This window comes from Chionomys nivalis, chromosome 5, assembly GCF_950005125.1.
Source record: "Chionomys nivalis chromosome 5, mChiNiv1.1, whole genome shotgun sequence".
Lineage (NCBI taxonomy): Eukaryota > Metazoa > Chordata > Mammalia > Rodentia > Cricetidae > Chionomys > Chionomys nivalis.
Window position 1 is genome coordinate 83915185 of NC_080090.1, and position 12980 is coordinate 83928164.

At 52.0% G+C, this 12980-nt stretch overlaps 1 protein-coding gene across 1 annotated transcript; it reads right to left on the reverse strand.

Moving 5' to 3' along the window:
* Positions 1 to 1959: 1959 nt before the first annotated feature.
* On the reverse strand, positions 1960 to 10988 carry Arl8a (ADP ribosylation factor like GTPase 8A). The gene is made up of 7 exons (XM_057770517.1): positions 10651 to 10988; positions 5462 to 5542; positions 5099 to 5172; positions 3934 to 4027; positions 3777 to 3844; positions 3487 to 3557; positions 1960 to 3030 (listed from the first exon to the last, which is right to left on the reverse strand). The coding sequence occupies exons 1-7, from the start codon at positions 10771 to 10773 to the stop codon at positions 2981 to 2983; spliced, it is 561 nt and encodes a 186-aa protein (XP_057626500.1). The 5' UTR covers positions 10774 to 10988; the 3' UTR covers positions 1960 to 2980.
* Positions 10989 to 12980: the final 1992 nt, after the last annotated feature.

The following is a 12980-nucleotide window of genomic DNA, read 5'->3' on the forward strand; positions in this document are numbered from 1 at the left end:
TGTCCCTCCAGCCTGTGCCAGCCAGGGAACAATGTGGGATTTGTTGCTCTGGGGTCCCAGGCTATGGGGGTGGGGTGGCTGGCTCAAGGGTGGGCAATGGACTTGAGCTGTGAGACTCAGAGAGAGATGCTGACATCCATAGGAGGGCAGTCATCAGCGCCTGAGGCCAGTGGGGGGTGTCCTCTGCTAGGCCCCCACTGCGTATCTTCATTCTAGCTCAGCTCTAACCCATGAGTGTACCTGTCTCCACTCCCCACTCTGGGAAACAGAGCAATCAGTCCTTCACAGAGGCCTGTGATCGTTAAATGAGGCCAGACATGCTCTGTGCTGGAGCTGGGGACCAGCGGCAGACTAGGATGTTCGAGGTCCTGGGCTCCACCTCCAGCACTAAAAAGGGGGGTGGGAGAGGGGGGCGAGGGCTTAAGCATCTGGCATAGTGCAAGGCTCCATGCTTTTGGGAATCCAGACCTTGAGCAATATAGAGTGGACTTAGTCAGGTGTTTTTTAATATTTTTTTTTTATAATTTTTAAGTGTGTGTGTCTATCTGTGTTGGGTTATGTGAGCAGGGGTTCAGAGCCTACAAAGGTCAGAAGTGTTAGCTCTTTCTGGAACCGCCTGACGTAGGTGCTAGGAACCAATGTCCTCTACAAGAGCAGTACATGTTCTTTGCCTCTGAGCCACCTCTCCAGTCCCTTGGCCAGGTATGAACTCATTCGTTTGACATCAGAGAACCCAAACACGATGGTTTACATGGTTTGTCCCCTATTCAAGCAACAGGCGGCTTGGGCCTGCTGCGTATCTGCTGCAGGAGTTCCCTGTGCAGGGCAATGGTTTTGCATGTGTTAATAATCAGCTCGTCTTCTCTCACAAAAATCTCATCTGGAGAACACAGACCCTAAGAAGCAGGTCAGCAATGAAACATCCCCATGGATGAGGACAGTGGTCCTCTCCCAGATGCAGGGCAGGGGACAGAGCCTGGGCCACCATCATCCTTAACCAAGGGGCACACCTCATACTCTTAAGGAGGAGGAAGACTCCTGGGAATCAGTTAGCTGGTGGCAAACTCCATCCTCAAACCTCCCCACACGGTCAATGGAAGCCAGGGCCTGGTCTATTGCACACTAGATCAGCGCTCTGCCATTGAGCTCAACTCTCAGACCTGCTCCTCAAAGTCCCTCAGCAATAGGAAATCCTCCTCGTGGTTGGAGAGTGGCCTAGCCCAAGGCCTCTCACAAACCAAGGATAAAGGTGGCTGCTGAGGTAGGATGAAAAGAGATTGGGCATTCTGTGGTCTCTATTTTCCAGGCTGAGGGGAGACAGAACACGAGGGAGTGGTGGGGCAGGGGGATGTCTGAGAGTTGAGTGTAAAACTAAGTAAGATTGGATCCACTCTGAAATAAGGAGAGCCCACAGGCACTGGGGCTGTGGGCTCCTGTCAGGCAGGGTAGGAGTTCCATCCATAGAGTAACGGTTGGTCCTTTCCAAGAGACCTGAACACTAAGATAACAAAGGAGACTCCACAGGCCCAGTATACCCCTGGAGGACATTTGATTCCTTCCTAGTGGGAACTGGGAATGAAGAGGTAGAGGCAGAATTCTGGCTCTGGCTCAACTCTGGCTATGGGGACCAAGCAGGCACGGAATGGAGAGGCATAGATTGAAGTAGCTGCCGAGAAAGCATGAACAGTGAAAGCATGGGCAAGGTCTGAGTAGTTCCTCTGACTACCTGCTAAGTACCGCTTGGCAGCTGCCAGCTTACAGGAGACTGAAGAGAATGAGGAGCAGGCGACACCAGAGCCCAGACACGTGTGGGAGGCTGTTTTGTGACAGGCCATTGTGCTGCCAGTGTGAGCACGTGTTCCCTGTGGGTGTGGCACCCCGTGGCCTTTCCTGTGAGAGGGGCACTGCTGTCCCTGTGAGTCTGCTGGTCAGTGGCAAACACCCAGCACCACACACGCCCCCAACACAAAATTGGTAATTTATTATTGTCATTATTAGGAGGCAAAAAAAAAATGTACAGTTACAAGAATCATTTTCCAAACAGAGGTTAAATATGAGCTGGAAAGTGTAAAAAGGAAGAGGAACATCACTTTACAAATCATTAAATTAAACAAATAAACAAACAAACAAAACCCAAAGAACCAACCCCCCATGCTGAGTTCTCTCCTTGTACAACTCGGTGAGATGAGAACAGAAAATGAAATGGGCCATGGAGGTGGAGGCCCTGGGTAGAGGCAGGAGCTGGGGCTGGAATAGTGAGGATGGGGGTTGCTCGGATGCATGGACACTGGCTTCCTCACTCTTAGGCCTGGTGGTCTCTGCTACCTGGTTGTGCCTGGTGGCCCTACCAAGGCTGGGGACAGAAAGGAGGCTCCTGCCGGCTTGAGTATTCAGGCCCTTTACTGGGAGATAGAAATACTTTACAGGACATGGGGACAATCACCAGTGGCCAGGCTGGTACATGCCCCAAGTGCCAGCCAGCGACCACCTTTTTGCATCTGAACTTGCCCCAGGTTGACCCTGCATCTCTTCCCGTCTTTCCAGTTTGCCCCTCCCAGGTCCTGATTGGCCCCTGCAGCATCAAATGGTTGATCTTAAGTCTTTGCTTAAATTAAAAAATTAAAATATATATACATATATATACTGTACACACAGGACAATAACAGAGGTGTTGAAAAGGGAGGTAGAGGGTGGGACAGGAAGTGAGGACGGGGTTGCGGGGCCAGGGCTGTTGGGAGGGGAGGGAAGCGAGGGTCAAAGAGAGAAAGAGAGAAGTTAGGGGACCAGATTGGGGGGGCGGGATTTATTTTACAATAAAAACAGGAGTTCAAACCTCAGCAGAACGGGACTCTAGGAGCCTCAGAGGGCTCCCCCACACTGGGTGAGGAGCAGTGGGTTTGGGGGAGACATCGGTGGGCGGGGAGCTCGGCTTCAGGTCAGGTGACTGTGGTCCCTGGTCCGAAGGAGAAGAGCCACAGTCTCAGCTTCTCCGTGACTTTGAGTGTTGAATAAGCCACTGTAGGGTGATGTCTGAGTGAGACAAGAGAGAAGGTCATCAGGCCTGCCTGCCTGCAGCATCCTGCAGCCGCCCATAAGGCCTGAGAGGCACAAACAGTTAATCCCGGTTCCTGAGACTGCAGCCAGGATCAAGCCAAGAGCTGTGACCCCTGTAACAGCTCCCGACTGTGATGGGAAAGACACAAAGCTCAGCAAGCACAGGCAGAAGGGCCGGGAATACCTGGCTCAACCTATGATAATCTCAGAAGTACAAGAGTGAGTGGGTGGTTCCTCTCGGAACGTAGAACTGAGGTAAAGTTCAGAACTGGGCCTCCCAGCTGCCCGCTGCACCCCAGGACTAAAGACAAGTGGCAGGACAGGAACTTTCCAGAGTCCTATGCTACCACACCGGAAGTAGCCCTCTCCTCTCTTCTCCCTTCTGCAAGGCCACTCCTGGTAGAGTGCCAACAACTTCCCAAAGCCACGCACCTATGTTGTCTTTCTCCTTGCAAGAGATGGAGTAGCAGCAGATCTCTCGGTCCTGGATAGCAGACAGATTCCTGCGGGGGAGATCAGAGCAGAATCTACAGAGGCTGGGGCAGCCAAGGGGTATGGGCTGGGGGAAGGCAGGGTCTTTCTTGGTCAAAGAGGAGGGCGAGGCTCCTGGAAAGATGTGTTTTGCTGCCACCATGTGGTGAACACTGAGAATAGCAACCGGCCCAGCCCAGCTGGGGTATTTGGGGAGCTGAAGCACACAAAGAAAGGCCACCCAAGCTTACATTTTCTCAATCAGCTCCTTCTCATCTAGCGCACCCGCTAGGTCTCGCTTGTTACCGAGGACTAAGACCTATTCAGAAGAGAAGCCAAGGAGGGTTAGGACAAGGGCACGGAGCATGCCTGCATGGGCCATCTCCCACCCACTCCAGCATCGCTGACCGGGATGCCTTGCAGCTGGGGCTTGTCTAGCAGGTTGTGGAGCTCGTTCTTGGAGGCCTCGATCTTCTCCTGATCTGCAGCATCCACCATATACCTGGGGAAGGCAGGCAGGGACAGCATGGGGACACTGTGGGCTGAGGCGGGCAGGAAGAGGAGCAGCCGAGGGGAAGAACGCCTCTGGTTCCTCCTCCTCCTCCTCCAACACCTGGTCACCTTTGGAGAAGTGGACCACCCTGGTCTGACTCAAGGAACACCTTCCCCAACCCACAGGGCAACGTGCTGCAGGCTTCTGCCCTCTGGGAAGCTGGGGCCTGTAGGGTTAACTGTAAATCTGGCCTAGATAGGGCTAGAGAGAAAAAGAAAAGGGTTCTCTCCTAGCAGGGTACGAGGTCTGTTTCTTTCTTTCTTTTTTTTTTTTTGAGACAGGGTTTCTCTGTGTAATCCTGGCTGTCCTGGAACTTGCTCTGTAGACCAGGCTGGCCTCGAACTCACAGAGATCCACTTGCCTCTGCCTCCGGAGTGCTGGGATTAAAGAAACAGCTATGATGCTTGTTTCTTAAAAATATAAACATCAGGTTTAAGCTGGGCATGGTGTGCATGCACCAAATCCCAGGACTTGAGAGCTGGAGTTTGCGAGTTAGAAGTCAGCCTTGTCTACATAGTGAGATACAGTGAGATTCAGGCCAGCCAGGCGTACACAGGGAGACCCTGTCACAAAAGAAAAAAAATGTTTTCTGTTAAGAAAAACTAAGCTGTGCATACATTATACATCCCCCCGTCTTTCTTTTCTTTCTTTTTTGGTTTCTGCATGTGGCACTGAAGTTGAATTCAGAGCCTCGTACATGCTAGGCAACAGCTTTCCGACCAAGTTACATCTGCTGTCTAGATAGAACTAAGAGGCAAGGGAAGGAATCATTTAACTCACCCCAAATTCAAGACATGATGATTTGAGTTGGGGGACAATACCCTAAGTGAAACTGCAGGCTTGGCTGGCCAGTTCTCTAATTAGGTGCTATTGCCCAGAGTACATATTTACTAAAATAAACAGCATGCAAAATAAAATCAGGCTATGTCCGGGATCAGCTATGATGGAGAGACCATGTCTATGTGATTATACATTAGGTCTGAAGTCCTTGCAGGCAGGAGGGTGGGAGATCCTACTTACACGATGGCGCTCACTCCTCTGCAGTAACGCTCCCACATGCTGCGGAATCGGGGCTGCCCCCCAATGTCCCAGAGCTGAGTGAGAAGAGGGTGGGGAGAGGGTAGCCTCAGGAGCAGGCAGACAATGGAAAGCAATTTCATCTCCCAAGCTTCCCTTCCACTGTCCCCACTACCCTGTGAGGCACGTCTCTTTTTCTCCCTCCTGGTTTCCCTCTCGCCCAGCCCTCAAGTTTCCAGTTCTTCGGTTCTCTTCTCCCAGCTCCCCAGCAACAGGATGCCACTCTTCCCTCCCCGGCTGGCTCTTCCAAGAGGCTTCGGTTGCCCTCCCAAACACACATGGTCCTCAGCAGCCCTCTGCCCTCACCTTGATGGTCACGTTCCCTTTGGTGATTTTGCGCATGTTGAAACCCACAGTGGGGATCATGTCCTCATTGAACTGTCCTGACTAGAAAGAAAAGCCGGATTGGAAAAGATGCCAACATGGACAGGACCCAGATATGCCCTCCCTGGTGGGCAGAGAACAACAGTCTGCAAGGTGATGCATCCGTCAGACCAGACTTTCTCAGAGTTTTCACGGGAGGTATCTCTTGACCGTCTTCCGCTTTCAGGCAAGATGGGTGGTTTTCAGCAGAGGTACCATCCACACCTGCAGCTCTATGGGGAGGAGGCCCAAAGTCCCTAGGCAATCTCAGAGTCTCTCAGTCTAAACAGGGAGAAAGGGCTTCCCAAGGTCTAGCCTACAGTTCTTGTTACCAGAGCCCCTTTTCTCAGCCCCAGCTGAGCTAGAAGGACAATCATTACTTCCCAGAGAATGAGGCCCAACAAAAGTGACAGCAAGGAAAGAAAGCAGACATACTGTCAAATTAGTAGTGAACTGTTTTTTTAAAAATTAGGAGGTGGGCATGATGGCACACGCCTTTAATCCCAGAACTGGGGAGGCAGAGGCAGATGGACCTCTGAGAGTTTGAGGGCAGCCTGGTCTACATAGAGAGACCTAGGACAGCCTGGGCTGTAGAAAGAGACCCTGTCTGGATGGGTGGGTTGGAACTGAATTCATCACCCTCAGAATGCAGTGCACACTAAATAATTGCAGGACTATTCAAAGTGTAGACTTGTACTCCACCATGGGTAAGCCGCAATCTCTGTTATTCACGTACATATGTGTTTCCCTACTGGGTTGAAACTTCCTCGGGGGAGGAGCCAGGTCTATAGTAACTACATTAGTGCTCGCTGACTATCTGGGAGCGGACAGTGATTCCACTTCCCACAATTCCTTTCCACTTCTAGTAATTTTCCCTTTCCCCCTATACAATGTTTCTAAAATCTCTGAACTATTCTAAAGTAACCACAAGCTTTCAATAAGGCCAGACCCAACTCCTGCCAGGCCATCTTCACTTTCAAGTTAAGAACAGGCGAGAGGGTGAAGGCCATAGGGGAGGGGGCTGACTTTATCTTTAAGCCGAGAGTGGCAGTTAGTGCCTTTTTATCTCCTACCTGATAGTACACTAATTTGCTTGCCTCCCGTACAGAGGCCAGGGGCTCTGACCACTAGCCAAGGAGCAGGAGATAACCAGCTCTCACTCGGTGCCTGGAAGCCTCAGTGAAGTCCCCCAGGCAGACAGGATGAGTGCGCCACTCCCTTGCATCTGCAGGAATCATGCCCAGTGACAATGTATAGCAGGGGTTCCGCATTTGAGAACCACAGCTGGGTTTTGGAGGTTCTCTGAGCCCCCTGGATGTATAATCATCCTTTGGTATCCACAGGGTTGGTCCAGGCCTGTCTCAATTACCCGTATCTAAAGATACTCAAGTCCTTTATGGAAATGGCACTGTAGTGTACACTATAGAGTGTATCAGTACACTCCTGAAATCCCAGCACTCAGGAGGCGGGAAGAATCAAGAGTTCAAGGTCAGTCTCAGCTAAATAATAAGTTTGAGGTCAGCCTGGGTTATATGAGATCCTAGCTCAAAAACCAAAACCAAAACCAAAATCAAAAACAAAGCCTGCACACACCTTATAATTTAATTCCTATCTATCTATCTATCTATCTATCTATCTATCTATCTATCTATCTATCTATCTATCTATCTATCGTCTATCTGTGTGTAGTGTGTGTGTGTCGCAGAAGGCCTGTGGAGGTCAGAGACTAACTTCTGAGAACTGGTTCTCTCCTGCAACCTTTGTGGAATCCTGGTATTGAATTCAGGCTATGTTGCCAGGCTCGCTTAGAGATAATTAAGCTGTTACCTGAAAGGGCCTGATGCCTCTGATCTCAGAAGCTAAGCAGGGCTGGGCCTGGCTAACACTGGATGGGCAACAACTCCTGGGCTGAAGCAATCCTCCGTCAGGACCAGGAGAGCTGCGACTGTAGGGCTCCTGATGGATATGGCTCACAAGTGCTTGGGAGTGGCTCTGAGCAGGGACCTGTTGTTGATCTCTGGGAACCAGAAGATCCACATGTTCCCAAACAGATGAGGGCGTATGGACCACTAGCAAAGAGGGACGGTGGGGGGCTATCAGACGGCCACGCCCTCCACCACCCCGTTTCTGCTCAGTTGTGAATTTGGAGCTAAGCAGCAATCAGGCTATGATTTAATTTCCCTGCTAATGACTCAGGTTCTTCCTGTAAGGATGGGGGCAACTTCACGTCACGTAACCCCATCTTTTTTGCCTCATACTTGAATTCACTCTAAGTCATTCTTTCTGTTCTCATTTGTGAGCTACGGTCTCACGTATCCCAAGCTGGTTTCAAACTGGCACATAGCCAAAGATGACCATGAACTTTTTGTCCTCCTGACTCCACCTCCTTGGTTCTAGGATGACAGGCACGTGCCTCTGTGTCTAGTTTTATGTGGTGCTGGGGGCATCATGCACGTTAGGCAAACCTTCTACCAACTAAGCTATGTTCTGAGCTCCTCCATTTTCCTCCTGCCTGGGTTAGGACTACAGGTGTGCTCCACTGTGCGAAGCTTTCACTCCCTCTTGGGTTAGTTCAAACTATCAGAGAGTTCTTTATGACTCAAAAACGCATCTTCCTGTGACTGCTCCCCTTTGTTCTTTAGTCCTTTTGGATACTCCAAGACCAGTTCTTCTATGGTGACAGCCTTCCATATTTTAAGACATCTGAAATGACCTCCTTGATAGGCACAGCAACACACACCCACGGAGCACGAGAGCTCAAGACCAGACTATGCCTCAAAGAGAAAAGAAGGACCTTTCTGCTGCTCTTGGACAAAAACATATCTCCCATTTTTCTAGTATCACAGCTTTCTTGTACTCAGTGGAGTTTCAGTTTCCTGGACGTACGCAATGGCTCTGTATATACTTTCTCTCTAGTTGACGTTAACCTGGTGAGCGTCTGGGCTCACTGAACACAATTCCTATTCACACTCAGACCCGGAGAAAAACACAAGGAGTTTTCTCTGCGGAGACAAACAGAGGCCAAGGGACAGCAAAGGCAATTCAGAAAATCAGCGGTGGGCATGGGCACAGAGCCCAGGGGTCTCGAACCTTCCTGTGATTGTACAGGGAGTGGCACAATGCCTATGGGGGTTCTGGTGGGCTTGAGAAGGCTGGAGTTACCCGGATGCTGGAATTCCCTGCAGCCCCCGAAGGGGTAGTTAGTCTCTTCAGAGAAGGAAAATTTGGCTTATCTTTCAGTGGTAAATTTTATATCAAAATGGAGAATACAGGAGCTGGGGACCCAAGGAAGGTTGAATATCATAGAAAAAAAAAATTTTTTTTTTTTTTGAGACTAAGTCTCTCTCTATGGCCCAGGCTGTTCTCAACTTGGGATCTTGTCTCAACATCCTGAGTGATGGGGTTACATACATGCTTCATGGTGCTTAGTTTCAAAGAACCTCTTGACTCTGGCAGGAGAATTGGAGAATTTGGCTTCTATCCCTGACCTTCCATACTCCGAGAAGATGCTAGTCTTGAAGGGCAGAACCAGGCCAGGAAGTTGAACTCACCTAGGTGTCTGCATATCCCTATACAGAAGCGTGGCTTTACAACACTCCTTCGGGACAGGAGGGGATATCTAGGCTGAGCGCAAGCAGCTAGTTTCTCCTTTTGAGAAATACCAGAAACATCTCCCTGACCTAAATGCCCCAAACCAAGCCACCTAGGTATGCAGAGATAGGTGGAAATCCAGGTGCTGGTTTCCTGCACCGTTAGCCCAAGAGGCAAGTCAACACCAAGTCTAACCAGGGTTTCTGATCCTAGGGGACACAGCATGGCAGACAGAAAGCCGGGGGCATGCGTTAGTTCAGAAAAACATGTCCCAAACCTCAGCAGAGGACACTGGGCAGAGGGTGTGTAGATGTCAATGGCAGAGCACGTTTAGGGGAGAGGGTGCGCGTGCCCATGCCCAATCCATTAAGTCCCAAATCCATCCAGCCTTCCATCTGCCCAATGTACTAATATCCCCTCTGAAGGGCTCTCCAGTAAGGACGCCGAGCCCTGTGGGGCTTCAAGGTTGGGTAACAATACAATACAGGCAAGTGGTGGTACTTAAGCTGACTGGCCACACACCTTTGCAGACCTACACAACAGCATTTTTTACCTGTATATGGCTAATTCACAGCTCTCTTGAAAAACTCACCTTTGGGAACGGCGTTAGGTTCTGGGAAAAACTATACCCCTGTCCCAAGCTTTCCCGGGTCCCAAAAGCCCAGTCCTGCCTAGCTTTGAAATACAGGCTGCAGCCATTACTGCAGCTCAGCTCACACACCCAGGGAGCTCATCTTCCTCTTTTTTAAAGAGAAAATTTAACTCCTTCTCCACCATTCCTCTGGCACAGACATACAACTGCAGTCACCCCACCCCCAGCCCTGACTCCCCAAAGCCCTCGGAGCTGCTCTGCCCTGGTCCCCAGGTGGATGGCGCCCCTTCAGCTATTGCTCTCGGGTCCACAGTATCTACTCCTGCAACTTCTGAGCCAAGTGGAGTCTCCCAACTCCCTTTATGGTGCCATCCATCCTGGACCCCCGCGATACCGCAGGCCTGGGACAGGTTCCGGGGAGGAGTCTGGGCTAGAGTCGGGACCTCAGCTGACTCCTCTGCCCCTAGAGATACAAGCTTCCCCCGCCCAGATGGGCCGGGGCTTCCGCGTCAAGCCAGGGAGAGACAGAGCCTTCGGGGTGGGGCTGGGCTGGCAGGGACCCCTGGTAACAGCTGGGGCCGCACGTCCCGTGACCCTCCACGCGCGGAGCGGGAAGGCCCGGGCACTTTCGCCCTGTCATGCCCCCTGTGCGCGAGCCACGGAGCCTGTCAGCCTGCGGCGGACTCCCGATGCCTGGAGACCTCTCGGTGCCACCAGCAACGGAACTCCAGCTCGGTCCCCTCGTTCTCGCTACCCCGCCCCCAGCCCTGCCATCCCAGCCCAGGCCTGAGAACGGGTAGCATGCCAGCTGGTCCCCCAAGAACCGTGCTAGGCCCCAAGCGCCCGGAGCCGGCTCCTCCCTGCCCGGCGCTCGGCGGTGCCCGGTCACGCCAGGCGGCGACTCGGGCTGCCTAGGGCGCGGCGCGGGCTGCCACATCTGCCCTCGTACCGCGATCACGTTGACGAAGGTGGTCTTGCCCGAGTACTGCAGCCCCACCAGCGTGAGCTCCATTTCCTCCTTCCAGAACAGGGCCTTGAACCAGTCCAGCAGCTTGTTAAACAAAGCGATCATGGTCGCTGCCGCCGGCCGCGCCCGGTGCCGGGTCCCCGCCGCCCTCGCTGCCCTCGCGTTGCGGCCCGGAGCGGCCCCTCCCCGGTGCGGCCGGGTCCCGCGGCTCGGTGCGGGCGGAGGCTGGAGCGCGGCGGCCGACGACGCGCTACCCGCGGATCCGCTCGCCGATGGGTGTGGCCTCAGCGCCTCCTCCTTTCCCCGCCGCCGCCGCCGCCCTCCCGCGGGCCGGGCCGCGTCCTGCTCGCACCCGAGCGAGCGCGCTCCAGTCTAGCGCGCGGCCTGGGCCAGCGGCCGCGGGCGGGGCGGCCAGGAGGAGCGCGACGGGGCGCTTGGGGAGAACTCTGTAATTTTATTATCTCTGCTGCCCTCGTTTGCTCCACCCTGACTGCACCGCTTTCTGTCTTGAAGGATTGGTCGGCCTGAGGCCGGTAGCTAGAGCATTTCTAGGCTGAAGACCGGTGGCACGAAGATCTCCAAGAAAGGGAGAGGACGTACGGTTTTTCTCCCTGAACGTTCGCTTGTGAGCATCCCTGGGTACCTCTGAACATCCCTGGATACCGAATCCCATCCCCCGAATTGCCATGGAGAGTTACAGGCGGATTTAGAGTCTTTACTACTCCATCTTGTTTTGTTAACCACAGTTTACCAGGCCACTTGTTTAGAAAGCCCAAAGTGAGATAGATATTTGAACTTGATGCATATCTTAACCAGTATTTTTACCTTATGGAAACAGGCAAAATCAGGGCAGGGGATTCCCAGTGAGGAACGTCGGTGGCAAAAGAAAAATGTGTGCTGTTTTGGCAGAAAGTGAAGTTTTCTGATAGTGGGCGGTGGAGGGCCTCTCAAGATGTCCCCACCCTCCCTCGCAGGAGCTAATTCCATGGCCTGTTCAGTCACCTGGCTGTACCTTCCTGGTCCTGGGCAGCGGAGTACCACAAGTCATTGCTTTGGGTTCGATTTTCAAGTGTAGTGCAGATGGGGTCTGTTGTCTTAGCCAAAGGTGAATTGTTCACAATGACTGTTAGGAATCAAACCCACCCAGGAGTTAGACGACTCTCAACTTCTCGGGCCTGCCTATTGTTCCTCCGTATTAAGGAGCATCTGCCCTTTGTAAGTTCTTCCCCTGCTCTGAAGGGACATGCTGTACTCTGGATTTTTTCTTAACTTAAAGTTTAAGCTATCATACAAAGTAATAGTTTCATTGCTCAACATTTCTGTGTCCTTGCCCCAGATCCATATATTGAAATCCCAGTCCTCACAGTGACAGCCTTGTGAGATGATTAGGTTATGAGGGTGGAGCCCTCCCAAATAAGATCAGTGCCCTTTTATCAGGAGAGGGCAAGAGACCGACCAGATCCATACTTCTCCCATCATGAGGTTGCAAAGAGAAGGCTGTATCTATAAGTCAAAAAGTGAGTCCAAACTCTCAATCTCTTGGTACCTTGGTTGGTGGCTTTCCCATCGTTCACGTCCTGAGCAGCACATTTCTGTGGCTCGTTGGTGACTCGGTGTCTGGTTCTTTGTTGCAGCACCACGGACGGGTAAGCTGGTACCGCTGTGTCTCGCTGCCTGCATGGACCGCAGTTTTATTTTGTCACATGCCCTTAGAAATACTGGGAAAGAGTGGATCCCAAGGGTAAGGGTGCGGCAGCCTGTTCTTGCTCCAGGGAGCCCTACTGTATTGCTAGAGAGAGCTCTAGAAGCCTAAGAAGATGGAAAAAAAGAATTAACTGGATATCCAAGAAGTCTTTATTTTTTTTCTAGAGCCTGTGTCCCCTAGAACAGGGTTGGGGTGGCAGTGAGGGGAGGGTGCCCATAGGGCTGTGCAATTGCTCCCTTCTGGACTGGCTCTGAGCTCACGGCAGCATTGGGTACTTTAGAGCCTGCTTGGGCAGCACAGATCTTACAGGGAGCTTCAGAAAGTAGAAGAGGAAGCGCCCATCACCCCAAGGCTGAAGTGGAATGCCTAGTTAAGCTGAGGAGGAACATTAAGAATTTCAGCCTCGCCGGGCGATGGTGGCGCACGCCTTTAATCCCAGCACTCGGGAGGCAGAGGCAGGCGGATCTCAGTGAGTTCGAGACCAGCCTGGTCTACAAGAGCTAGTTCCAGGACAGGCTCCAAAACCACAGAGAAACCCTGTCTCAAAAAACCCCCCAAAAAAAAAAAAAAAAAAAAAAAAAAAAAAAAAAAGAATTTCAGCCTCGGT